Source organism: Hypoxylon trugodes, assembly GCF_022578975.1.
Source record: "Hypoxylon trugodes strain CBS 135444 unplaced genomic scaffold F4822scaffold_1, whole genome shotgun sequence".
Classification (NCBI taxonomy): domain Eukaryota; kingdom Fungi; phylum Ascomycota; class Sordariomycetes; order Xylariales; family Hypoxylaceae; genus Hypoxylon; species Hypoxylon trugodes.
The window spans coordinates 2,366,291-2,393,635 of NW_026250016.1; the positions used below are offsets into that span (position 1 = coordinate 2,366,291).

At 46.9% G+C, this 27,345-nt stretch overlaps 5 protein-coding genes across 5 annotated transcripts; 1 reads left to right on the forward strand and 4 right to left on the reverse strand.

The window, feature by feature from the left end:
- Positions 1-1,198: 1,198 nt before the first annotated feature.
- F4822DRAFT_424243 (uncharacterized protein) lies at positions 1,199-5,991 on the reverse strand (the record flags this gene model as incomplete). Its single annotated transcript, XM_051460115.1, has 3 exons — positions 1,199-1,322; positions 1,374-5,332; positions 5,401-5,991. 3 exons carry the CDS (start codon positions 5,989-5,991, stop codon positions 1,199-1,201), a joined length of 4,674 nt encoding a protein of 1,557 aa, XP_051319555.1.
- Positions 5,992-10,196: 4,205 nt separating this feature from the next.
- Positions 10,197-15,019, reverse strand: F4822DRAFT_385829 (P-loop containing nucleoside triphosphate hydrolase protein). The gene is made up of 2 exons (XM_051456658.1): positions 10,996-15,019; positions 10,197-10,942 (listed from the first exon to the last, which is right to left on the reverse strand). Exons 1-2 carry the CDS (start codon positions 14,834-14,836, stop codon positions 10,458-10,460), a joined length of 4,326 nt encoding a protein of 1,441 aa, XP_051319556.1. The 5' UTR covers positions 14,837-15,019; the 3' UTR covers positions 10,197-10,457.
- Positions 15,020-15,525: 506 nt separating this feature from the next.
- F4822DRAFT_424245 (THO complex subunit 1 transcription elongation factor-domain-containing protein) lies at positions 15,526-18,248 on the forward strand (the record flags this gene model as incomplete). Its single annotated transcript, XM_051460116.1, has 5 exons — positions 15,526-15,801; positions 15,856-16,674; positions 16,739-16,897; positions 16,954-17,844; positions 17,904-18,248. The coding sequence occupies 5 exons, from the start codon at positions 15,526-15,528 to the stop codon at positions 18,246-18,248; spliced, it is 2,490 nt and encodes an 829-aa protein (XP_051319557.1).
- A 3,726-nt stretch (positions 18,249-21,974) lies between these two features.
- Positions 21,975-23,885, reverse strand: F4822DRAFT_24695 (PLC-like phosphodiesterase). The gene has a single exon (XM_051454379.1). The coding sequence runs from the start codon at positions 23,555-23,557 to the stop codon at positions 22,424-22,426; it is 1,134 nt and encodes a 377-aa protein (XP_051319558.1). The 5' UTR covers positions 23,558-23,885; the 3' UTR covers positions 21,975-22,423.
- Positions 23,886-24,760: 875 nt separating this feature from the next.
- Positions 24,761-27,199, reverse strand: F4822DRAFT_385836 (uncharacterized protein). The gene is made up of 3 exons (XM_051456659.1): positions 26,919-27,199; positions 25,547-26,848; positions 24,761-25,487 (listed from the first exon to the last, which is right to left on the reverse strand). Exons 1-3 carry the CDS (start codon positions 26,940-26,942, stop codon positions 25,368-25,370), a joined length of 1,446 nt encoding a protein of 481 aa, XP_051319559.1. The 5' UTR covers positions 26,943-27,199; the 3' UTR covers positions 24,761-25,367.
- Between the last annotated feature and the right edge of the window lie 146 nt (positions 27,200-27,345).

Genomic DNA, 27,345 nt, shown 5'->3' on the forward strand with positions numbered 1-27,345 from the left:
GTCGTAGCGTACAAAAGTCCGATATTAGCGGGGTTGTAGCACGAAGAATGGCCTGTAAAAAAAAAAAAAAAAAAAAAGGCGTCGGATGTGATAGCAGCTTTCTATGGAAATATCTAGGTACCTACATGACAGTTCAACAAGATGCTCGAAATATCAACAAATCTTTACAAATCCACTTAATTCATATCACAGTTTGCACATCACAAAAAGGCAGACGAATATGTTCAAATATCAATTTTTGCGGCCGCCACTGGCTTACTGTCTAAAGATTATGAAGGTGATGGTGGTCGATGGTGGTCGATGGTGATGATGCGATGGGGTCTCGTCCAGAGTTACAAACAAAGGTATGGGGTGAACGAAAAAAAAGATGCTTTCTCTTCCTCTCGCCTATAACCCCTGTTTGTGATGCGTGACCATTCCATCCCATCCGTTCCTTCTGCCGAAAAAAAGAATCCGTCCAAACCGACCATCCCCCCCCCGTGCCATCATCGTCCGAATCGTCGTCAGCAACTAAAGAAGGACGACTGAAAAGCCGAGCAACCTGATAACGACACCCCGCGGCCCCGAAAACACCGACCGGAGCGTTATTTTCCGCAAAAAAGAAAACACAAAAAGCACAAGCGAGGACAACCAGTGGCCAGCCGCGACCAAAATCCAGATGCAATCAAGAATACACAACCAATTCTGTTGGTTTCCACGGTCTCGTCAAATCTTCAAATGACCGCAATCCGCATTGCATGACTCAACCCCTCAAGCCGGTGACGGCCGCGCTCTCAAATTCCCCCTTCCCTCTTCCACAGCCTTGTTTATCTCGTCACCTAATTCTGCTATCCTCGGTGAGACGGTGACCAGTACCATGTGATGGCATAGCACGTATTATGGAACAGCAACCTGTTAACACCGCCTCCTATGGTTGTCTCATGCCACGCGAAGGATGGGAAAATGTAATGAAACACAATTTGAGGAAGTGAACAAAAATCTTTAGGGGAAATGTCGTCTTTATGGTGACAGGTCGTGTGAGGGTAGGTCTATTCGGTACGAGGTATCATAATAGTAAAAAAAAAGAAACCTGAAACTTTTGAGACACATTTTAAAAGCCCCCGTAAATGCAACGCAGTAGTCCTGTGTCCTAGTCTATGCACAACGATGCAGCCGCAAATGCAAGACTTTTCTATGACCATAGAAAACGGAGATTTCTTCAACTGCTCTCCTTCCCCTTTTCGGATGTAGATGTGGTATCCGGAGCAACTTTAGCTAGAGCAGGCGATGCTGCAGTAGAGGGCGGCGATGCCGGGTTCTCCGAATCCATGGTGGCGAGTAGACTGGTTCAAGTCAGTAGGCAGTCAAGAATGGATAGATCAACGTTAACTTACCCGAACGAATTAGTGCTGGTCTGCGTTTCCCTTACCGGCGGCGTTCCAGTTCTGGAGGACGCACCGGAATCCTCAGCTCCTCGGCTCAGCGAGCCACCAGGGCCTAAGCGACGGCCACTGTTACTACGAGAGTTCAACATCGACATTGGCCCCAAAGAAATGTTGGCGCTAGACGTGCGGCTAGCGCTTCCTTTCAGACGACGTAAATCATCCATGCCGACCTGGTTTTGAGCTTGCTGAGCATATCCAGAGAAATTTCTGGCATCGCCACGGCCAACTTGTGCCCGACCAGGGCCACCTCCACCACCTCGCTGGTTCGTTCGTGCAGCTTCAGCTGCCTTCTGAGCTGCTTGAGCCTCAGCCTCAGCACGAACTTCCTCAAGCGTCTTCGGTCCTTTATTGGCTTCCTTAGAGACCCAATTGGCCCTCCTCAAATCGATAATGTCCATAAGCATAAACTTAAGACGACTGGGTAGATCGGGGAGGTTAACCATGTCCTGAATCCTACCGAAGTAGGCGTTCATCATGGCACGACCCTTCTCCGCAGCATCTAGGTTAGCTCCGATAGTTCGGAGTAGCTTGGAAAGAGATTCAATCTCAGCTTCGTCGGGAATGCCAGAGTAATCAACCAATTTGCGGACACATTCGTGCATAATACGCTCTGTGAGCATACCTAGTTTGTATAGCTCGCCAATGAACTGAACCAATCCAAGACCACGACGTTTAGCAGCCGCAGCAATGTAGTACTCATCAGAAAGCATAGCAGCCTCGAGAGCCTTCTTATCTTCTCCTTCCTTTGGTTCCGGAAGTTGAATTTGCCAGCCGCGCTCGAACTCTTCTTGGCAACGGTTAAGAAGATATTTTCGGAACAACGCACCACCGCTCACAACCTGTCCATTCTTGTCCTTTATGTTCTCGTCTTTGATCTCTGGGCTCATCATTTCCAGCATCCTCTTGCAGAACTTCGCGTACATCGAGGCCCAATGCGCCTCATCAGTAGCTTTCTCAAAAGTGAGCTGGATAACTTGTCGAAGGGTCCTGCCATCACTTTCGTCCTTAGACTGCGCTGCGATCTGAAGGATTTGATCCGAAATCCTGTCAAAGTTCTCGGGTGTCATCTTGTTCAGAGCAGCCTTGACCTTACGTTGGACCATAGATGGGTCTAGTAGACCAGCTGCATTGGGTCCAGCTGCGGCTGCTGCCGGACCCTTGCCAATGCTGCTTGGCTTCCAGCCTGACGAGGAAGTATTAAGAGCCTCAATCTTCATACCTTGGGTAAGCGGCATGGTCTTAGCTGCCTGAGCCTCCACCTTGGCATTGAAAGTGTTCTGCTTGCTAGCATTACGGCGACTTCCTTGTCGTGGAGAGTGGGGCATGCTCATGTTAGAACTAGAAGGTGTGCGGGCCATCTGGCTGCCACCAGGGAACGCTCCACCGGGTCGCTGGAAGCTAGCCATGGGGTTGATGGCCGGTCGCGGCATTGATTTGTCACTGCTCATTTCAAACCGCTGCGCAGACGTAGTGCCAGGCGGTAATGTGCGGCCACCAGGAGCAGCAAAACTGCCAAAACCAGTGATACCAGGGACACCAGTTCTAGAATTCTGTCGATTAGAAAGACCGGCAGGAGTTCGAGCAGATGCAGACCTTCCACCATCACTATCCCCAATAAGAGTCTTGACTTGTTGGTGGAAATCAAGCGAAGGCTGCTCGGTGAACACCTTCTGGAACTGAAGTAAGAAAGCGGAATCGTATTTGAACGAGGTACCCTTTCTGGCAACAGCTGCGTTCAAGGCCGGGTTGGGTGACTGGATTCCAGCAGGATAAAGATCGGCCTTAATGGAGCTAGAACCAAGGAGCCTAGCTGTCTTAAGAGACTGGAGAGCAGCGCTGGGCTGGGGAGGTTCAACAGACTTGGTGTTGAGGGGTGCAAGATTAAGGGCAGCGGGCTTAGGGCCACGTCCACCCTGGGTTGGCTTCGTGCCAGCACCAACAGATGGCTTTTCGTTAAGAGAAAGGTTGGCCAATTTCGCAGTGGTTTCGGCCGTGGAAGGTGAATCCGTCTTTTCGGCCTGTTTTCCGAACGGTTGCTTGAGGAGATCCGCTACAGACGGGCCGGAACCCTCTTGGGCCCGTTTGCGCTCTTTTTCTTCTTCTAGCCGTTCCATCTCTGCCTCTTGCTCGCGTAGCTTGCGGTCGTTGTCGGCAGCGCTCTTTTTGCGTTCCTCTTCCTCGGCCTTCTGTTTAACAGCTTTCTCAGCCGCAACTTTAGCACGATGCTCCTCTTCCTCTTTCTCGCGTTTTGCCTCCGCCTCCTCCATTTCCCGAATCATTCGCTCCATTTCCTCGTCCTCGGTTTCTTCTGTAGCCTTAGGAGCCTCCTCCTTCTTGGCTGCTGCTGCCTCACGCTCGGCCTTTTCTTTCTCCTCGACTTCTTGTCGTGCCTTTGCTTCTTCAGCAGCCTTAGCCTCTTCTTGCACCTTTTGCTCCGCCTTTATGCGCTCCTCTTCGTTGGCTTTCTCGGCTGCCGTCTTGGCCGCTTCATCCTCCTTCGGTTTCTCTCCGCTAGCAGCCTGCTTCATCTTCTCCTTAAATTCGTTTCGCACTTCCTCGGCTGTCTTTGAATTGCTCACGGAATCTGCACGAGAATGCGCTGGCGTAGAAAGCTTCGGCGTCGAGGTCTTTGGTGGAGGGGTGGGAGTCGGAGCGATAGCTGGCGGTGTTTTTGACTGCTGGCTGCTCGGTGCGGGTGAAGCGGGCTGGGCCCTTACGTTGCTAAGATCCACTGTCTCTCCAGCGGCATTCTTGATAGTAATTGCCATGCTCTTCTTCGGGGGGCGGTTAAATTGGGGCGAAGCGACGACGGCGGGCTTGATTTGTGCTGGCTGGGGCTGCGGGGTGCTTTGGGCGACAACGGGCGCCTGACTTTGACCTGTGCTCGATGCGGGTCGGTGATCTGTGGATACCTGCGAAGAGTTACGAGACATTGGCTGTCCTCCCAGAGCATTGTATGGGCCTTGGTTAAAGGGCTGCTGGAAAGTAGGAACAGGAGACTGGTTTTGTCCATGCATAATCGGATAGGATGGGAATGCGGGTACATGCATGCCTGGTCGCATGTTCGGGTCATAGTGTTGGTAAAAACCCTGTGAGCTTGTTAGAAACCGATCAAAATTGCCACTCTCTGGTGACAGATCTATCCGTCTATGAGTTGGCTGAAATGAATGGACGATGGGGGATGGATGTACTAGCGGGATCACAGGAGGCTCCGTGTGCGACGTTTCCATCCTATCGAACGGAATTGAACCACGACGACGCGAGCCATCCGCGATGAATCGCTGATCAGGACGCTTACTAAAGCGTCGATTCTTCTGACTGAAGTCTTGTTGATCATTGTTGTCGAAAGAGTCTGGTCGTCGTTGTTGGTTCGAGAACTTCTCAGTCTCGCGACGATTTCCTTTTCTCTTCGGAACTTTGATATTGGTGCGTTCAGGATTAGGGGGGAAAGGGGGAAAAGGGGGTTTTACTTGTTGTACTGGATGCGGACCCATTTGCTGCATCTGCTGTATTTGCTGAGGAGGTGGGTAATAAAACTGAGGCATGCCGGCCGGAGGTACACCCGGGGCGTGAGGCATGGCAGGTGGTAGCGCAGGGCTTCGATGTTGCGGCGGCGGAGTACCGAACTGGCGTTGACGAGAATCGCCGAAAGCGGGAGGGATACCGCCTCGTCCTGAATTCTGGGGGCCTCTGCTGTAGTTATTCGGAGGATATCCCATGGGTTGATTGTACGAGTTGTTAGTAAATCCCCGGCCACGACCAGCAGACGGGTAGTTGCCTCGACCCATATGAGGCGGTCCTTGGTTGCTCATGTCGCTAACGTTAGAGCCTCTTCTCATATGAGGAGATTGTTGGGATCCTAAAGAATGTGGGTCGTGCGATACGGAAGCCGCCCGTATATGAGAACGCTAATTACCTAGGTTAGCAGCGCGACCAATATTACCTTCTATGAGACAGTGCAATTTAATATACTTACATCGCTATCACCACCAAAGCTACCAAACGTCATACCCTGTTGAGCAGTTCCCGAGGGAGGTCGACCACCGCCGGTAGCAGAAGGTTGCGGGATAGGAGATGGAGAATTCTGAGGCGATGTCACGCGAGGATTGCTATCAGGGATGGGAATCGGAGCGGATCCGGGCTGGGGCGAGCTGTGCGAGACAGCAGGCGAGTCGTAACCAAATTGGATACTGGCTTTACCCGCAATACCACCGTTAGTCGAGTAGCTGTTGGGGCCGTTCGCGCTCATAGTAACCGAGCTTTTGCGGTTGTGGTCGGCGGAACCATTAACAGTTGATGAGCCGACTACTACGGGGGCAACGTTCGGGATGGCAGGCATGATGTTCGGTCGGCCGTTCATAGGCGAGATAGAAGACGACTTAGCATGGTGCGGTGCAGAGCTTGTCGATCCAGCCGCAACAACCGGTGGGGTAGAGCTAGCAACGACCACCGGCGTCGATGACGGCTTCTTTGCTGCGCCAGCGGCAGAAGCGTACGATGTTGCCGGGGCGGCCGTAGAGTTGTTCGACGCCGGGGTTTGGTTTTGGTGCGCAGCAGGCGAAGTCATAAGTGACAATGTAGTGGAGCTGCTGGAGCTGAGAATCGAGTGCTGGTGTTTGAGTTTGTTTTCTTTTCTTCTCTGCGTTACTAATCGAATATCTTTCTTTCGCGCTTAACTGCCGAAAAGAAAGAAACGCAATCGCAAAGTAGGTAGTCGAAGTAAGTAAAGGGGTAGTCGAATATCAAATCCGAATTCAATACTGCAGGAGCAGATCAAATAATGTAGATTTTAGAAGTGAATGACGGATCTCGCTTCGACGAGATGGGATGTCGTCAATTAAATTAAGGTAGGTGAGTTGTATGTGTGTTTGGTCGTCGCCTTTTTTTTTCCGACTGACAAGAACAAAAACGCAAGCGTCGATGGAGCCTGGATTTGTTCGTGGGGAGTAACGAAAAGGCGAGGGCGAAACGGGTATCTGTCAGCGGAATGATAGAAAAGAACGTCGTCGCAAACAATCGAATTCGTAAATCCAGGTGTGGATTAGGGATGGCAGATGACAGCTGGGTGTCAAGAGAAGGAGAGAGATAGGGTTGACGATGAGGTGCGTTCCTTTATGGCACGGGCGCGCGCAGAAGGAAACTCCTATCGAAATTTTTATCTCGTCGCGGAGATGTATTAATTGAGTGGAGAGATTTGTATTCCCTGTAAAGAAATGCAGAGAATACAGAAACCGTCCTTCCTCGATGAATATTTCAAAGAGGAGAAAAATTACAACCTACCGAAGGGATTATCTTCCTAGGTTGTGGTGGTTGATCTATGATCAAAAAAAGGTGGTGCAGGAGAGAGTAAAAAAATTATGATGGGAAATTTTTTGGGAAGGGGAAAATAATGGCTTGGGTTTGCGACTGGGTCTCTCCTTCCCTTCTCACACCACTTTTGTGCACACACCACACAAAACACCCAGTTGCCCCCTCTGGGGCTGCACTAAAATACACCCTCCAGCGCTATTATCACTTACCGCGCCAACTGACGGGCGGTAGGCGGGCAACAGGCACCTGGAGATTGGCCCGGCTACACTTAACAACCACTATAAGGTCGGCCCACTTTAGAGATTTTATTTAGGTTAGGTACCTCCCAAGCCAAACTTGGACATCCATTGTACCTTGATAGGTACCCGGCTAGATTGTGTACCTATATGTGGGTTTTAATATGTACTACTACGTACGTATTCCACTGTCTCGGTACTTCATGGGTCCCCCTTTGCGGTTCCCATCGTAAAAACTTCATCAATTCTGAAGTACATATGTACATACATATCAATTAACAAAAGTCAAACAACTTTCAAAGTTCACTGCCGTAGCAGTCACACCTTTTATTTTTTATACATCCATAAAATGTAAATAAGATCCCTATTTCTTAAGGCTACCGAACCTTGAAGGCTTAATTTTGTTTATGTTTACAATTTAGATATTCTCTCCTCAACTGTCGCCTCCTAGCAATATTGGAAAATATATAAACATGTGGTCAATTTATTTTCTGTCACCAAAAGATGGTGGGTTCTTTTTGCTCGTTTTTTTTTCTGGTTTCTTGCCCTTGTCCCACCCAATCCGCGGGTCGACCCTGTTTTTAGCTACCACAGCTCCCCGCGTCCTATAAGGTATTGAAATATCACAACTAGAGACTACCGCTTGTCTCCTAAGTCCGAATAAGACTCATACTATGATCACCTGCCTACTTTAGCCTCCCAGATACAACGATTACTCGCGGCTTCTAGCTCGACATAGCCATCGAAGGCGGAAGTTGGCTGTATCCTATTGTTCTAAACAGGTGTATATCATTCCAGTAACATTATATAGAGTGCCTAGATCTACAAGATGTACCTAAGTATACAACCAAAAAAAAAAAAACCTCCGCTAAATTTTTATTCTTATAAATTCAATCCGTTTGTATTTCCTATCTCCGTCTAGCATATGGCTGGGTTACACCTTATATGTATATTACAGATGCGCTATTAATTATTCTTCTTTTTCTTTTATGGGGATAGCTGCGAGGTTCTCCTTTAAAAATCTACTTCACGATTTCCATCTCTATGACACACTTAGCTACCCAATGTTACGCTTACGCTTCGTACACCTATTCAGGAGACGGAACAATAGAATCATTCCATATACCTTGCTACATAATAAGAATCGACTTGGCCCGCGCCCGGAAGGGCAACGAGTAGCTTTTCCGTAATTGGCAACCCGGTAATAATAGCTTCGATGCCACAGCCAAGGCTTTTTTCTTCGCGTAGCATTACGAAATGATTTCCCCTATTCTTTGAGATTCATTTTTACATTTCGACTACCATCGAGGCTACTTTCGTCCTTAGGGACAACTCTTTCTTGGTAAATATTTGAAAATACCTAGCATCTAAGTGGAAATCAAAAATAATTCTATATATATACTGGCACAGGTTCTACCAAAGTTCACCTGTGTCCTGACGGGCATAGCGTTTTAATTAATAAAAAAGGCAAAATTAATAAACTATTTCTGAAATGTATATATTTCTATAGAAAAATAAGTACTGCATTAATAGGTGTTTCTTAGCGTTATATCTTATTGTATTTTTCTACCTAATTCCTTAGAAAAATACATTTATTAATTACTGGCAAAAATGCTAATTAAAGCGCTGTGCCCGTCAGGGCACAGGTGAACTTTGGTGGAACCTGTGCTAGTACGTACATAGGTTTGTAGGAGGCATTTAAAGACCCCTGTCAAGCTACATATGTACCTACGTATTCCTGGGCTAACACGCTAAATTCACATGCTATCAATACTACACGGGGGGGTGCTTGATTTAGAACAATGATGAATGGAATAATGTACCAGTCCATCGGGAACCAACGCCACCTCTTCAAGACTCGACACTCTATCGTATATTTCGTCCATTGTTTCCAAACACTGTTGTTAAACAAACAAATCTACCCTAGGGGGTGTCCGAAAATGAACTACCTAATACCATTAAAATTGCACAAATTATACAGGTATTAGCTTAAAACATACCTAGGTACATATATAGTAGCACTTTAGGTTTAGGTTAAGGGTCGGCTAGACGAGTAATTTGTAATTCGATCCCTTCAATTCATCGCAGCCAAACAAGGTTACATAGTAGAATAATAGCCCTAAAGTATATGTACCCGCTAACTCATACCCTAACACTTTTCTTCAGACGACTCCCTTCTTCTAGTCTTCGGATCATAACTTCCATGATACCTACATACATGTATTGTATCAAGAAGCGGAAGTGTACAGAATAAAATGATATTTGGAAACAAAGCTACAGTTCCATAGAGGTACTTAGTCTGAAACAAAGATCACCTATCAAAACTTTTTTATTTTTACCTTCGAAACTTTTTCTATACAACAGCACGAACTCTCATGTACATATGTACATGTGTGCAGCATGCGTTTGCGCATGGGCGAAGCCATGACATGTCAGACGCACAATTAACAGGTTTGACTCATCATGAAATCACACCCTAATGACGCAAATTCGAGGTCAACTAGAACGTTGATTCGGCTTCTTGTGGGCTCGAACAAACGAGTGGAAGACGAGCGAATAGATATGGATGTTATGCATGGAACTAAATAGACATAAAATGAACAAAAAAGAAATATGGTCCATGGTGGTAGAACGGGACCGGCCTGGCCTGACTGCCTGACTGTGGTGAGCTGTCGATCCTGCTACCACGCCCGGCTTGTGTGTAACGAACCACGGAATCCTTCTCGAATCCAACGGCCGTCGGTACCACGGAGCCGCTCGTCACCATAGGATTCCTCATGATCTATCCATTATTTAATGCAAAAGGAATTGAATGAGCGAACAGTCTAACTGGTCGGTTCATTAAATTTAGAGTGCATTATTGTTTGAAATGTAAACCAACACTTGTACAACCTATTGTTGCATCTTAAATGATATATCTAGGTGTTCATATAGCTGGATTTTTAGAATGATCGCTGAAGAAAGCTCAAGCTCAACAGTTGACGATGAGTACCTCCCTAGCCATAAGTATAAATATTGGACGCTGTAGTAGGATTGGCGGCACCAGATCCATGGCGAAGCCCCATTACAGCCCTAACGGGGCAAGTGACACAGGGCTGACTTTCTACCATCATCATTGGTACGTCAATAGAGTGGAGGTTCCTAAATTGGAACCTTTGCTTACCTTGGGGGGCCGGTAGGAAACCCGTTATGTACACAGGCCGCGAGCCGGAGGAAAGGGATAGCCTGAACATGAATGGATAAGTCATTGAGTCGCTTCGAATACACTTGCTAAATGGGATATGGATTTCATACTATAATGTCAGGAGAATAATTAATGTATTTCTTCCAGTATTGTAAACGGATGCAACTTTTGTGGACTACTCAGATACTCAGCATAAAGGTATGTCCGTTCCTTATGCTTCCTGTTGAAATTACCAATATCACTTTAATAGATATAAATCCGAGTCATTTCACGCTGAGCTTTTCCGGTAAGGCAACCTCTAAACTATGCTTCTCCAGCTTGAATCCCGTCACTAGGTACGATGTCCTCGTCGGCTTCTTCATCGCTTGCTTCAACGTACCCAACTTCGTCTTCTTCAGCAATAGGCTTAAGCGCTTGCTCGATCGGCTCGGATGTCTCCGGCAGTCCACGCTCCGCTCGCAATCGCTTGACTTTTGTATCTGTCATTTCCCAGACGAATTGACCTAGATGCTCGACACCTTCCATTATTGCCTCACCCGGCACAGCAGTCCCGTCTTCTTCCACTTGGATGCGTTCCGAAGGCCACATCTCGCCAGTTGCAAGGGTGAGCTTGTCTGGTCTTTGGAGTAGCAACTCGAAGGCTGGGCGTAATTCGTAGCACGCTTCAAAAATCTCTCTCCGACCTAAGATGTACAAGCCAAGTCGTGCACGAGAGAGTGCTACTGTCAAACGTCGAATGTCTCGTAGGTAGCCGACTCTTGATGTGCGCGTGAGCGATAGAATGATATCTGCCTGTAGTTAGACCTCAGCTATTTTAATAAAGTGAAAATGGGAGACTTACAATCGTTTTGTTCACCTTGGTACTTGTCGACAGTTGTCACCGTCTTGGGTAAACCAAATATAGCATTCTTCGCACATCGATGGGACAATACATCTTTTATGAGAGCCCGCTGACCAGCATAGGTAGCAAGAATGCTGATCTTCGACGCCGGGTATCCCAAGAGTCGCATATACTGGTAAATGGCGACGGCGTATTCAGCTTCTCCTAGATTTTGAATGAAGTGAGGCGTTGGTTCGACTTCACCGCGGCCCTTGTAGTCGGGTACATTGATGAACTGGTAGTCATACTTGAACCCGGCATTTGCAGTTTGGAATTCTTTAAGGCTTTCGACATGTGGTAAGTTCCCGAGATTGGGGTATCTCCATTGATACAGTGCAGCAATTGAAGGACGAGCGCGGCCTTGTTGGTCGAGCGTAATTACTGGTATTCCTAGACGAACAAAACGGGAGAAGAGAGATTGCTCTAGATTAGCGTAGTGCCTAAAGGCAAGACTCTGTACGACTGGAGAATTCTGGTAATGGTCACCACAGAGAACAACCCTCTGCAATGCCATCTGCCCCTTTTCGGGCTCTTGCATAGCCAAAGGAATGAAACTCTCAACCTCCGTAATCTGCGCTGCTTCTTCCATGACAACATTGTCATAGTGAAATCCAAGAGATGCAATCTCGGAACGGCGCATCGCAGCGTGTGTAGACGTCATCGCGATGATGCGGGCTTCATTGGTTAATAGGTAATTAGCCTTGTCTCGATCACGTCGTAGAATCTCAAAAGGCAGGACATCTTCTAGCTCGGAAAAGATCTTTGACACATGATGGTAGCAGCCATTGGCAATATCTAGAACAGCATTTCGGTCGCTGTCTGGAGGGAAAAGAGGTTGAGGTGCATCGGAAAAGTAGTTGTGGAATGGGAATGCCTCGATAATATCAGTTACTGAAGCGCCGTCCATTTTCGTTGCTTCCTTGAATTTAGCCCAGGCCGGTTGGATGTAAACGGAATTGAAATAGCCAGCTGTTTCAGCAGAGTTGCCGTGAGCCCCAGGAGCGTTTAAGCTGGCGGCCAAGCGGTTAACTTCCTTGAGATAACGGTCTCTGATCTCAAGGAAAGATTCCACTCGTCCGTGTTTACTGAAACTACCATCCGTGTCTAGATCCTCCTCTCCGTGGCCGAGGCGGAGAAGATGCCGTTCATCGATATCCAAAGCTATGATTTTAGCAAACAGCTGGTTTAACGCTTGGTTAGAATGCGCGATGAGAAGTGTACGCTGTTCGGGGAAGTTGTGATAGATATTGTTGATGATTTGTGTTGCAACGTCTGTCTTGCCAGTACCAGGCGGTCCGACAATAACAGTAAGTCCAGGTTGGGTGCCAGATATTATAGCATCGATTTGGGCCGGCGTGAAGCGAACCGAGTTCAGTTTTGGGACGTCGACTGGATAGGGCCCGGTGTTAGGTGGTTTATAAGTTGAGACTTTGTATGTCTCGATCTCGGCAATCAAGGCGGGTTCGGCATCTCTTCTTCGCTTTTTAGAAGGTTTGGTCTTTTTCTCCTCTGGAGGTTTATTTACTGACTCTAAAACATAAGGAGGACCAAAGCTTGCAGTCACATCATCTCCCGGCTCGATAGTTTTACCTGGTAAACTAGCAACTAGATGCTGCCAGTCCAAAAAGGTATCTCTGAAGTCGAGTTTTCCGATCCGATTCGGCAGGTGCTTATACGTAGCGCCAGCAGGGTCTCCGTAGCCTAGGAAGTTTTCGTGTAACCACGATGCTAGTGGTACTTCAGAGAGGCATAGACTCCGAATAGATTCCAACACTGGTTTGAAGTTATTCTCCCTGCCGCTTCGTCGAATAATTAAGTTGATCCGCTCATATACATCGGGCTTTCCTCTAGAAGTTCGATCCATGTCATCTTTGTAAATCTTGGGATCCAGTCGAAGTTGTATTTTCCTTGTTGGCGATCGATTATTGCCATTGAAATAAGCGGTAGGATCCCTGATAGATTTTCCCTTGTCATCCATGATTTGGGCAATCTCAGCACTGCGTACAGAGATTAACCCTAACCGTTGTGCTTCAGAAATTGGGTGGTTCCCTCCATTGGAAATAGCTTTCGACGCGGAAGCATCCACTGAAACGAGAAATACTACATCATCTGGGCGTAGCGAATCCCATTCTCTTCGGACGTGGTCAGCGAGCCGTCGCACATCGAGTGAAATTTCAGCATTAACCATAGAAGGTTTATCGTCACCGACGAGCGCTGGTACAACTTCCAGTATAGAAGGACGAGATATAGGTAGCGCCATTTTCGAAAACCCGGCAAATGTAGTCTCACCCGGGCGCTTTGATTCCGGTTGTAGCCGTCTCAAGGCATCACCGATGTCCTTTCTGATGCCATAGAAAGATTCACACCGGTAGAGAACCAGGGCCCTCCAAAGAAAGTCACCAACCGATAAGTATTGCAACTTAAGCTTTGGCAGAGCAAGTGGCCTAGACCCATCATAATTGTCCGTTCTCAATAGACCTTGATCGAAAAGGCTATCTTCGGTTGGTAAAATGCTTGTATCTCGAGCGACCTCTTGAAACGTCTTCCGTTTCTCATACGTAGACAGAAGGACTTCCATTAAGAATGACCGGCCAATAGTGACGCCGACAGATTCCGGGTATTCTACCCTGAGCTCGAGTAAAGTCGCAAGTCTCTTGACCTCCTCGTCTGTAAGAGTCTCAAGTAGATTTTCAAGCTCATTCCTCTTATCTATGGATCCGTAGTTAGATAGCGCCAATACCGTCAGTTTGTCCTTGAAATGCCGCAAGGATACTCGTTGGAGCTTTGCAAGCTCAGCGCAATGCCTATCGTATGCTTCGGTGAGGCTATATTGTGCACCCGTCTGATCATCGATTGTGAAATGCACGTAGTGGCTTAATAACAAACACTGGTCTCGAAGTAGACCGTTATCCTCGTCGTTAAACATTGGAGAAAGTCGTAAAGCAGACAATATGTGTAAATCTTGGAGCAAGGTATTGACGTATCGCCTCGTAGGGAGCTGGCTCAATAGATCGGAAATGAATTCAACGAATCGTTCGCAGTAGAGCACATGCTCGTCCTTCCTCTTGTCATCGTAAAGTAAGCGTAGAAAGTCCAAAGTCAAGGTATAAAGCCAGGCTCTCTCAAACCGTAATCGAGCTTTCATCGCATCATCTGCTGAGTCGTATCTTTTGCCCGCTGCTTTCCATGCCTTTCTAAGTTGCGGGTTTTGACCTAATTTAATCTCTCGTTTGGATTCGGTTGAGATATTGTGCCATATTCCAATAGAGACTAACGGGGCACATTCTTTTCTTACGCTCGCCCAATCGAGACTCTGGAAAGCATATATGATAAAACAGAGGAGGTGGGTACGGATTGTAAGAGATATTGTCTGGTCAAGGCTCATGGAGAGGATTCGGGTGAATAGACTGGAGAATTCGGCGGGCCGATCTTCGAAGATGCTCCATGTCTCGAGCCTTTCTCTTGCTTTGACGCCAGTGATCAATACTATTAGCAGTACGTGAAAGTTGGATGAATCTTCGGAATAGCCCGGCCAGAGGTAGCTTTCGAGGGTTTGTAGCCCTTCGAGGACGAGCAATGACTTGTAAGGGAACCCATTCTTCTCTAGCACATCCCACATGCCACGCTTTAGCACGTCATTCTTGACTTTCACTCTTGTATTCCGCTTAGTCGTTTTCAGCCAATGTTGTCTAGCAAGCTGGGCGAACTCGCTTTCGCCCTCTAGGTCGGCGATGGTCGGTCGGGGTTCGGTGTCGCGCGACTTGGACTTGGCGTCGCTTTTCAGTCTCTTCGCGGTCGGCATGGCTCGTGGATTGTCCTGGCAATTTGCCGAGGAAGTCTACGCCCAACGTATACAATTGAACGGTGAGGACATCAAGCTCTATCTCAACATCTAAGCCCCAATTACAATAAAGTATTTGCTTTTTTGCAGATATCCTCTGGGTGCTGTCGGTAAATGGGTTGTGACACGGTTGTGGCGCAAAACAAAATCCAAGTTATTCCAGCTCAGCCTTGTCGCGGATACTGCACCAGGTGGATACTAAGGTACTTAGGTACACTAGGCCATAGCTCCCCGCTAATCGATGCATAGTGACTCTAATCCCTGAACATACAGGAACAGTAACCCGATTGAGAGGGCGGTCAAACCCGGCAGAATCAAAGTAAAGTACCGAAGTTGCTATTCGTATCTCAATCGAAGCTCAACTCAGCCTTCTTCATCCGCATTCACACCTACATTCTCAACCTCATTCAAGAACTTCGTTCGCCAAACAACGTTCTTTGAACGAATATCGGTCAAGGATTTTTCCAACGATCACGACTCTCCAATATCAACATCCAATATGCTCTTGTTCCTAGTATAAGAAATCAATTCTCACGATCATCAATCCCTTCTCAACTACCCATGCTTCCTACTTGGAAGATTAAACTTGCGCGTCGAAATTCACGATCGATAAATAGCGCCCACGAAACTACTGTAAAGGAAAATCCAATATGACGTCGACAAGGGGCTTAGATCACGAAATCCCCCAAGTAGATTCCTTCGCGACGCTTTTAAAGGACGCCTTGAATCATGCGCAATCTGTGAAGCCGAGCCCGTCGATCGAGCCACCGCTCACAAAGGTCGATTTCGATAGCCTACTTGCGCGACTTCCCACCATATTCCCCTGCGCGGATCCGGACCATACCTCGGATAATGTAGCCTCCGAGAAAGCTCGCCAATACGCGGTCGTGGAAACAGCCGCGCGAAATTTGTTTGGCAGCCTAGTTGTTAGTAGCGGATCTCTTCCGCCTTTCATACTCGTTGATAACTAATAATTCTAGGCTGGAACTTCAATCGACTCTCCCGAATTCGTCCAAATCTGGAACCTCTTTGACTTCTTGTCGGTCTTGTCTGACGAGGAACAATGCGATGCTGCCCTCCTTTTTTGGCTTGTGGAAGAACTTCTCGACAGCCAAACGACCGAAGGATGTCGCAAAATATTCGATTTCTTAGAATCGCGAAGAGAACAAATCATTGCACAAAACCTGAATTCGAAGAAGTTGGTTATTCTTCGGTCATGCAATGACCTCCTTCGTCGATTGTCCCGTGCCGAGGATACGGCTTTCTGTGGTCGGGTCTTCATCTTTATGTTCCAATGTTTTCCTCTGGGAGATAGAAGCTCGGTAAACTTACGTGGAGAATACCATGTAGAGAATGTCACGACGTTTGAGGAAACCCCAGCCGAAGCGGACGATTCAGCGGATAAGATGGTAGTGGACACGGAAGCGGAACCCTCAAAGGACGGCAAAGAAGAGAATAAGTCTACAACCAAAGCCGTTTCGTTCGATGCAAAAAATAAGCCATCAGCCGAGAAACCCCTTGATACGAATGCCTTGTATCCTATCTTCTGGTCCCTCCAACATTACTTTAGTCAACCCACGGCACTCTTTGATACAATTCAATTAGCCAAGTTCAAGACTGGCTTGGAAGCAACCATGAATGCGTTTGAGACGGTTGATAAAATGCAGAGGAGCACAAAGGGTTCTGATGACAGCAAGATAACACCTCAAAAGAGAAAACACTCAGAAGGCGACGAAGACCTTCGCAGTAGCACCAACAACCCTAAGTACCTCACAAGCAGAGAGCTATTCGAATTAGAGGTACGTTACATGTCATTCCGCGGTGGTTAAATCATCAGAAACCCATCTAACTGCATTATTATAGATCGGCGATCTGTACTTCAGACGTCATATCCTCATACAGGCTTTCATCGTGCTAGATTTCCTACTATCTCTCACACCCCAGGCCCGAGCGAAGCTCGCCAACATCAAAGCTCAAAACCGGTCAGTCATCTATAGTGATCAGAAACTGGGAGATGAAGATGTGAGTTCCGACCAGACGATTAAAGCTCGATAAATTTTCTAACCGACTACATCTAGGCAAAATGGGCAAGATCTATGAAAGAAAGAATCACCACTTACATCCAAGCTGAAAATGATGGATATTTCTTCTTCCGCGTCGTTGAGAGTGTCATCTCGAGAGACAAGGGCTGGGTCCGTTGGAAAGTCGAAAGTTGCCCTCCTATCAAGCGAGATCCTGTTTCGCCTGACGATTTCAATGAAGCAAAAGCCAGTGCCAAGCGAATCGCGACCAATAAGAGATTGCGACCTATACCTATGGGTTCGCTCTCTTTGGAATTCTTGAAAGAAGAGGATAGCGAGGTAGCCATGGAGAAATTGAAAGATCCAGAAAGATGGAAACTTCCCGATCTAGGAGTCTTCAAAGAGAAGATAGCTATGGACGATCTCGACCTCGATTTCGCAAAGAATGAGAAAGAAAAGTCCGAAATACTTGAAGCTAAGGCTAGCAAGACATGGAGAGCGCTACGAATTGCTAGGAGGTCAAACCTTGCCTCGTTCGACAAGATTGATGATTGGCAGAAGGTTGATGTCATTTTCCAGGAGCCATCAAATTCAGCAGACGAAGCTGAGGGTGCGCAAGAGAACGGCCAATCCCCAGAAGATAAACGACCAATCATCATAACGGGTCCAAGCCAAGTTGGCAAATCAACATTAATCTCTACGCTTTTAGAGAAGCATCAGGATGTGTTTGGAAAAGTTATCCGACACACTACACGAAGTCCAAAGGACGGAGAAGTTGACGGGCAGGATTTTCACTTTGTGGATTCCAAGGCGTTTAATACTATTTTGGATGGGGACTACTTTATTGAATTCAGCAGCCAGGATGGATCCGATTACGGGACCAGCCGGAACGTTGCTGAGGCTCTAAAGGAATCTGGGAAGGTTCCTGTGATCCAATTAGATCGCGAGGTGAGTTTTTACAAAATTGTCCCTGATGCTAGAGAGGTACAGTTTACTAACTATTATAGGGCACGCAAATGGCCAAGGATAACGGTTACTCTGCGCGGTTTATTTTTATTTCCCCGCCCAGCATTGAGGAATTAGAAACTCGATTGAGGAAAGTGGATGGTATGACTGAAGAAGCTATACAAAATGTATTGAAAACTGCTCTGGAGGATATAGAGCACGCCAAGTCGAGTGATTTCTACGATGCTGTTATCACAAACGATGAATTGGAGGAAGCATATAAGGCTATCGAGACGTTCGTATTTGGTGCCTCGGGCAAAATGAATGGCGTCAACGGGGATACCTCTGCTACGGAAGGTGATGTAGCAATGGGAGACGCAGCGAATGTCGAGGAAGTAGAACCATAAGGCATCTACTATCCATTACAATAACTGTTGAACTGCTGAAGCAATTGCTTGGGTAGATTAATGCATTTCACGACAGCAAGACATTCGTCCACACGACTAGATTCGAGCCTGCGGTGATGACAGGTCGAACATCATTTCACATGGTTATCGTCGACCCTGGTCGTAACAATGTACTATGAATGGCAGGAAAAGGGGTGCACGTCTTTGAGCGGTTCGGGTAGGAGGTTCAATTAGTGGTCAATCAAGATACCCATGCAATACAAGATTTTTTTGACTTTCACATTCAATGCGTACGCCTAATAGGTCAAGTACCTACATAGCCGAAGGTACCTAGGTGTCTGGGTGTGTACATACATATGTATGTAGTACAAGTATAAATCAACGCCAGAGCTGATGGTTACATGCGCACCAAGCACCCGTACTTTCCGGCCCAGCTTTAAAGAGAATCAAAAAGAATTTGGTCTGCTTCTATTATTATTTAGGTGATCTTGTTATCGACCTACCCAGAAAATCCATTATCCTAATGTCCGCCGGATCTAACTTCGATATTTCCTTCTCAGTATACCCATACAAATCAGTTCGCACCAGTCTACCCTATCTACCTTATTGGATCACTTGCTTTTTTCACACACGGCGGCATTCCTTGTGAATGTACCCGGATAGGCACCTACATGGACTCCCACACCACACCTGCCACTTCTTCTGGGTACTTAGGTACTTACCTAGGTATTTAGGAGGGCGGGAAGGCGCATTTCCACCTCTGCAGCCTATCTCCGGGGCCTATTTTGGTCGGGTAAGTACTAATTCCCTCCATCAATGGTCGTTCTTGCACATCTCTATATTCTGCACCTTCTTTTCTGGGCGAGAAAGCGCACACACATAGGTACTTGCTCCCCCCGCCGTCTCTGCTTCTAAGACACATCCCCCCGAACTTGTTCTTTCCTTCTGATAAACACGCGCCGACCCAAGTTTTTGTTGCTCGTCGCCGACCATAGTACAGAATTCTGCCGTGACACGCCGCCTCTACATTGCATTATTTATTCTTCATTCTCATCTGCTGTTCACCTCAACCATCTCCCCAAACCAACATACGCCGCCCACTTCCACTTACTAGGAACCCCTTCTAGCACTCTTCTATCCAAACACACTCACCAAATACATCACATAGGTAAGCACTCTTATCTTTTCTAGTTCAATTATTTCTCTTCAGTCGTTTTTCTTACGCCGCCTTTCTTCTACCTTCCAGTCACCCTACTGTTATTCCTACTGCCTTCTTCGCCGTGCTCCCTTTTTCCTACCTAGGTAATTTTTTTCTTCTACTCTATTCTCTCCTCCCGCCATCACCTTTCTCCCTCGCCGATCTTCTTATTATTCTTGTATCATTTTCTACTGGTCTTCATAGACCAACCTACCTCTTATGCTCCCTCCCATGTAACCACACTCCTTTTCTACTTGTGATTCCACTTTATTTATTCCCGCCGTCCTCTCTTTCTGGTACTCTCTCTTTCGGCTTTCATTTCATCATTTCTCTACCCCCTTTCTTATCTTCCTATTGCTATTTTTTTCTCCTATACTCAATTCATTTCTATTATCTGCGCCACCTTTGGTTATTCCGGGGACCAAGAAAATTCTAATCAAAACAACTTAGATGGTATATATCAAATGAAGATAGTGATCGGCGGTGTTACACACGACGCCGACACTCACGCCCCAGCCCGAAGCAGACTTGGCAGAGTACGCCTCCGGTCTAGAATTACTTAAGTAAGTTGATATAGATCCATCTTCCTCAAATTTCTGGTCGCGCCGCTTCTAACAAACTGGGAATAGGGAACCAAAAGGTCGTAGAAGCAAAGAGAACTCTCGTACTAGCTACTCCCCTATAAACAACTTATCGGAAATACCAAAGCTCCCACCGTCCTAAAATCCATTTTTGTCATTAGGTATTGTGGACAGTAGGAGTAAGACCAGACAAGTAAATCATTGACTGTCGGCGACACAAAATATCGTTGATAGTTAGTAATTTCAGACCGCCGACACTCCATTCAAAATGGCCGACACACGCCAATATTCTTTCGTCAATTCTACATCATCGCGCTACAACTACGAAGACAGCAACCCGTCAAACTCTGATAAAATATTAGTTTTCCTATTGTCAATGATGAGTAAAACTCCCTACTCCTGGATGACCAATGTCTAACGGAAAATATCGAGGACTATGAGTATGTTTTTTAATTTTCTAAACTCACCTTATTCGCTGAGAGGAGCAGGTTACTAACCCGAATAAAGTCGATGGAGATGGGCGAGGTGGTCTGAATTCGAGAGGCGGTTACCTGATTGCAATATCAAGCCACTCAATTCTCACCCAAGAATGCACAGCACCTACCCAATTCTCCGCCAACAGTTGCAACTTTCGTATTTCCTCAGTCTCGATAGTGGGGATTGAATCAAACCTCGCAATGTAGCACTATCGCCGTTAATGGCATTGGGGAGCTGTCACTAGGAAAAGAGAAAGGCCGTGAATGGTATCTTTAAGGCATCTTTGAGGTTCAAGAACCACAATCAAGCCCTTATTCTTACCTCATTAGATGCATTCGCACCATTAGGGCACAGCTATGTCATATAACGACATCCCTAATTTATATGCCAGCCAGGCCAGTCCAAACCAACAGCAAGATCCCGGAAGCAACAGCCAGTTGTCCTCCGATACTACCTCTACGAGAACGTCAACACTGTGGAGGGAGCCGGCAGGTGACAACGCCACAACTATACACTGGGGACGGCGAGTTGTCCGCTCCAGGGCTGCTGGTTCTTGACGAAGACGGGGTAATGCTGCATGACTGGCGACACCCGGCGCCAGCGCCTACAATATGAAGAGATATCACAATGAGAAAGCTAAGGCGCACCCGTGCATCCCCGGCGCTTAGCCACCTGACAACCAATTCGTGGTGAAGCTGGCTAGTGATCGGGGATGCGCGGGTAGTCTGAGCTTTCTTGTTGTGGTAGACCTTCATGTTATGGGCGTTGGCGTCGGAAAGCCAGACCGATGACCGAGAAGGCCGCCAGCCAGCATATACTCCGAGCCATGTGGCTGGCGGCCGGCCTCTCCAGATACCATAATCGTTGTAGTTGATCTCGATTCTTGCATGGGCCCCGATCCGGCCATATCCTCCAAACGACAAAAGCTTGGATCCTCCAAGCGGGTTGTTCCGGACGAGCTCCTTGATGGGAAGGGGGGGAGAAGTCAAAGTACGCATTCAGACCATCCTGAGCAACGCAGATGGTCAGAAACTACGTCTTGACCTCTCCCCTCTGGCGCCCATGCGGGAATCGAGATCAACTATAACGACTACATTGTCGTTGGAACGACCCGTGGACGACCAGCAGACAGGGAGCCGGGTCGGGGCCTACACAAGGATTGAGATCAACTACAACGACTACGATCCGTTGTTGGCGGAACGAAGATTATTAGATAGGGAGATTGTCAATTTGTACGGCTGGTTGTGATGGGGAATGTGATGAGAATGTTCTATTCTGGGACCGTACTATTTTTACCAATAGGACCGTCAGGCGAGTGGATGCAATTGACCAAAGCAATGTTAATCGGAGGAATGGACAAGTACCTAGATAGTTTGGATGTTGTAATGACAGTTATATAAAATACTAATTTCATGGCAATAAACTACAAAAACTAACCGATTTTCCTTACACTTTCTTGTGAGACATGTCTGCCATGTCTAGTGATTCACTAGATTCTCACTGACATGGTAAATTATCGATCGTGAATATAAGTTTAACAAGACGATGGAAAGCATATTCTATCACACGAAGTAAACAAAACGGACGATAAAATGGTCCTTTCTTTAGTGGTTATTTTAATTACATCTATGTAATTCTGAGTTCTCAATTCTAGAGCTCATCTCAGAGAGCATTTTATGTTGTAATATACTGCCCTCTCGCACGCAATCTAAATCCTCGCGATAATAAATACCTGCGTAGCCACCAGCCTGTTCTATCTAGTGACCCAGATGTTTATGTGAAGTGATCTTAAAAAAAAAAACCAGAATACGCTTTCTAAATGCAATAGAACGCCATCGCTATGCAGCCAGTCAAACAAACAAATTAAACCCATATTCCCATCTCTATCTATCCTGTGATTTTATTCTGTTTTTAATTCCTTAGGCAAGGATTAACGAGGCGCTTAGGAAAGCGACTAGTGCCACCATGCCCACACTAACACCGTGAAGTCTGGGGGCGGCATCGGTAGTGACCGTCGCCGCTGTTATGGCGGAGGTAGATCGGCCGACGGCTGTGATACCGTTGAGGTTATCGGCTGTTTGGATTGAGGGGCCTTCGTTGAAGAAATCGACTAAAACGAAGACCGGGTTGATACCCCATTCCGAACCGCAGTTATGCGCATGTAGACCCAAATTACCGATGGTAGAAGTCGAGGGACTGTTGGTGACAGTGATGTTATCAACGTTGGGAACCATGATCGAGGCCGCGAGGAGGTTGTCTGCGAAGTGGTTCATGAGGGGTAGGAGACCGGCTTGGACAGCGGCACCGGCGGAGGCTTGGGAGGAGGGGCGGTCGAGCGTGCAGTTGAAGCCCGAGAGCGAAGTGACTTCGAAGGGGGTCTCGAAGACATGGTCGAATTCATTTAGGAGGTAGGGGTATTGCGTGTTGGCGCTGATAGAAGCGACGAAGCTCACTAGGCGGGTGTTTGCGGTGATCATCTCTTGTAGGGTTGGCCACTCGTTGCCCGACGGTACGTATCCGTATTTATCGATACCAGAACCGGCGAAGACAGTTCCGAATTGGGCCACGTCCTTGTTGTCTGAGTTAACGAGGAGGAGCGTGACGACTTCGTTCGGGTTGTCGTCCATCCATGTCTTAATAGTAGCTAACCAGTCCTGAAGCGGACCAGCATCGAGTAAACTACATGAGGTATGGCATAGTTCGATAACACCATTCTTATCGTGGACCTGAGCTTGTAATAACCGGATTCCGGCGTCTAAGGCAACTGTTGCGTTGAAAAATTGGTTACCAGCTATGGAATTACTCGTGCTCGCATCTCGGAGGAAGGATGAGTCGTGGGCACCCATATGGGTGACATTGCTGTAAGATCGGCCACATAGGTCGGGGGAGTTGTTGCAGGCTGTTGTCGAGGCTGCGGAAGAAGTGGGTGAGGCAGTCGATATCGTCGTACTAGAACTTGCTAGAGCGACTGAAGAAGCTTGTTGTGGTATAGAATGTACTGTTGCTACGAGAGCAGCAGCGGCTGTCAAGAATGTACATAATGAAGAAACCATATTGCCTATTTTATGTATTATACGTATTGTATATCTGGTCTTGGTATTGTAACAGAAACAGACAAGGGAAAAAGACAAATGAAACCCGTTCTAATAGTCTATGAGGTAGAAATATAAGAAGAAAAAAATAAGGAAACACGAAATAACAAGAAATATAAACCTACAAGGGGACGAAAGAAAGAGGAGGGCGCAGTAAGTTTTAAGTACGAATAACTTGCAATACTTTACATCTCGTTTCAAGGTTGGTCAGGGAGGCTTAAAAGCGGTTCCCAAGCAAACTGTGGCCAACCATTGAAAATAGAAAGATCTGACAACGACAACGAGAACTCACTCTATGGCCACCCACACACCCCCTAACCCCCGGCTCCTACGGGGATCTACGCGGACGGGGAGGTACGTAGATGTAGATAGGTAGATGGGCGTTAAAGTGGTCTTCGTATTTTATGTAATTTTGTGGGGGAGAACATGGTTAACTGGTTGAATTTCTTGCTTGACTTGTCCAGGTTCGTCCAGGTTGTCGGCATCCGATCGACTGCGCCTCCATGAGACGCGAGCAACTTTCGTCAGCCTCTTCCAAATTTGAAACGAACTAAGGACCCGCCCGCACCGCTTGAATTCGCTGAAGACGCGACAGATGAGCAGTTTTGCATTTAGGTCTAATCACTTATATTGTGGGCATGATCAACCAATTCCTTGTTGTTGATGAATTTAAAAGTGAGCATTGGTTGTGACGTAAGAAGACTGGCAAGACTCGATGATGATGATGATTTGGGGAAGAAAAAGCGAAAGATGGCAAAGATGGCGAGGTCGGAATTTAATTCAGCAGGTTGGCTTAGTACAAGATATGCATATAAGTGGAACCATCGTACATCTACTAGGTGCATACACCTGTTTTATTACGTTATTAAGCGCTTATCCCCTGTACTATTTTTGGTTGCCTCAATAATGCAATTCTCCCATTGGGGTAGCCTTCTAAATTTTTTAGGGACCCGACCCTCTAGGACTTACAGCGCATTTAGCGCATTCACGGCGTTTACACCTAAAGGATTCACTTGGTGCTAAGGCTGCGCAAACTGCGTAGCCTACTAACTCACGCAACATACCCCCAATAACAAAAAGATGTACAATTGTAGTTGGCTATCAGTCATTTCCAATGTTACCGGCAGCGTTTAGCAATTTACAATCCAAGCGGTTATTTTGACCTTTGATGATATGATATGTCAGTAGCTCTTTATTGTTTTGAATAAGTCTATGTGAAACCCGTGAACGAAATTGGTGCGACAGCAATATCGTGGGTACCAAGGTACACTGATTTACCGTAGATCTCCTTCAATTCCACTTCATTTATGTATCATTGCAAAAAAAAAAAAAAAAAAAAAAAATCGAACAATTTTCTGTGATTTGGGTCAACTCTTGCGAGTGATGTATATTGGCATCATCAAAACCACATTTTCCAATGTGCAGCTATGCGCCTCTACCACGCCTCATAAGCTTCGCGGTGATAGCAGATCAATTAGTTACTCAGTACTCCAGATGCATTCCAATCAAAATTTGCTCCGACTACCAAAGTAGGTGTGCAACCAGCGTACTGGCCAAGAGGCAATCACATATTTAGCAATCAACAGCAAAGATCATCACCCAAACGACTTTTATTAGACGAAGTGGACAATTTTGACTCAACCTATAGTTGGTCGCAAAGCCTCCTCCCTAAAGAATTAGGACCCAATTGGTTTCTCGAAGGGCTAAATGTATTCATATTTTCGTCGTGGTAATCACCTCCGTGCCAAGACGTAGTCAATTCTCGGCATGCTTACTCCGGATCATCCGCATAGGACTCCAGTGCCGCCTGATCTTCCATCTCCTTGAGATGTTTTTGGCCCTCCTCCGTCGTGGCATCTATTATCTGTTCTTCCAAGCTCAAGATACCAGCCTGTGTAACAGTTAGCTCACCGCAAGACCTAAGCCTCGACGTTGTGTAGGAGATCTTACATCGCCTAAAAGGCCGACTACTTCCTCCGCATCCTCCACCTTCATCTTACCCAAGACCTCGTTAACCTTATCCAAGCTCCCGGTCTCTAACGCCTTCTGGAAATCCGGGGTGAATCCTTCGAAAATGGCACGGCCTCTCTTCTCGCCTTCGTCCTCGCTATTCACGGGTGGGATCTTGATCTTGATCTCGGTACCGGGTTCGACGGCGTGCAATTGGATCTGCTCCACACCCTCGCCGGATCCACCCTCCGCCTCTCGTTGGGCGTTGATCTCCGCCGCTCGGTTCTTGATCCTGTAGTACGTATCTTGTACATCCTTGTAGAATACATCTTGCGCCTGGTGGCCCTTAGTTGTAATGCGCTTGAAGAAGAGCGCAACGCCGTCTTTGCCTAGTGCACGGCAGTACTGTAATAGCAAGGCTTGGTGCACGCATTGCCGCGCGAAGTCGTCCTTTCCGTCGAGTTGGGCATCAAACGCCATAATTAGGAGACCATCGGTTTCCTTCTCGGATAAAATGTGCGGGTGAGATCCAATAAAAGCGTGACTCTCCCGGTAGTTAGCGGCCTTGATGTTGGCGAACTTTCGGGCATCTGGCGAAGCTTCAACATCCTTGTCGTCATCATCCGCCGTCGAGGGTTGTGTCTCATCTGGCTTGCTCATTGAGAAATTAGGGTTGAGGAGTTCGACCTTAGAATCATCGGCCTTCTTCGCTCCAGAAGCCGACGGCGCAGCCTTGTTGACATGTGAACTATTGAATCCTTCGTGGATACCTTCACTCGTGATCTTGCGACCTTCCTCCCTTTCTAGCTCAGCTAGTTTCTCTACTAGTTCCTTCTGCAGGTCCTGGATCTTCTTGAAATGCACACCAATTTCTTCTACCATGGCATTATAGCGGTGTTCAGGTTTCCTTTCGTTAAGCTCCTTGTTCACTTGATCTAGTAGCGTTGCCATCATCTTGGAGTATGTGGGTGGTTGCTCAACTTGAGCATGCACGCCTTCAGGTCGAGGAGGTGGTTTGTCAGCTTCTGGACTACCAGCGGATTCCATTACAGCTTGGAAAGCAACTTCGGCCGGGTTCCGAGTTTCGGCTTCAGCAGCGTGAGCATTGAGGGCTTCGAGAAGGCTTGATATCCGATTTAATAATCCATCGTTGACTTGGCGTTCATATTTCAGGGTTTCGATTTGTAGTCTACGCTGCTGTCGTTCTGCATGAATTTGGTTCTGTTTGGCGCGGATGAAGGATCGTTTGTCGACATTGGGATGTACCTCAATGTCAGAATCGTCACTCAGCTCGAGAGCATCCTAGGAGGGGTACATGTTAGTTCTTCAGCTTCCTAGAGCTATTTCTATTGGTGATGCGATCATTACTTACCCACTTGCTATAGTCGACAGGCATTTCGACTATAATCTGTAAGTCTGCGATGTACTTGTTTAGTTTTAATTAAGATTGGGCATTGAGAAGAGAAACGGCCTAGAAATATAAAGTGTAGCTCTCTGCCTTAGCTTAGTTTTATAAGGTTGAAATGTGCCCCGCGATTTTGGAAGGGTCCTATCGTTATCGAGAATGTTCTAAGGCTCTTGCAGCCTCTATCCGACGTTGTCGCGCTTGCTTATAGAGGGGAACGTGGGACGATCTAGCAGCTAAATTGTCGCATTTGATTGGGCAAATGGAAATCTTTTCCTAAAAGGGGAAATTGAAAGGTTCGTGGAATGGCGGCCCCGTGCATAGATCTATGCGTCCTTATGTAAGCAGATGCAGCTTTCCGTCGTTGATGAAGCTTGAGCTAATTCAGTTTCAT

Bases quoted from the DNA above. Each gene is read 5' to 3' on its own strand.
- F4822DRAFT_385829 (XM_051456658.1), bottom strand. From the start codon at position 14,836: ATGCCGACCGCGAAGAGACTGAAAAGCGACGCCAAGTCCAAGTCGCGC. The intron at 10,943-10,995 runs GTAAGTCTCCCA...AACTACAGGCAG, and splicing joins CCAAGGTGAACAAAACGATT to ATATCATTCTATCGCTCACG.
- F4822DRAFT_24695 (XM_051454379.1), bottom strand. From the start codon at position 23,557: ATGGTTTCTTCATTATGTACATTCTTGACAGCCGCTGCTGCTCTCGTA.
- F4822DRAFT_385836 (XM_051456659.1), bottom strand. From the start codon at position 26,942: ATGCCTGTCGACTATAGCAAGTGG. The intron at 26,849-26,918 runs GTAAGTAATGAT...TACCCCTCCTAG, and splicing joins CTGTCGACTATAGCAAGTGG to GATGCTCTCGAGCTGAGTGA. The intron at 25,488-25,546 runs GTAAGATCTCCT...ACTGTTACACAG, and splicing joins TAGTCGGCCTTTTAGGCGAT to GCTGGTATCTTGAGCTTGGA.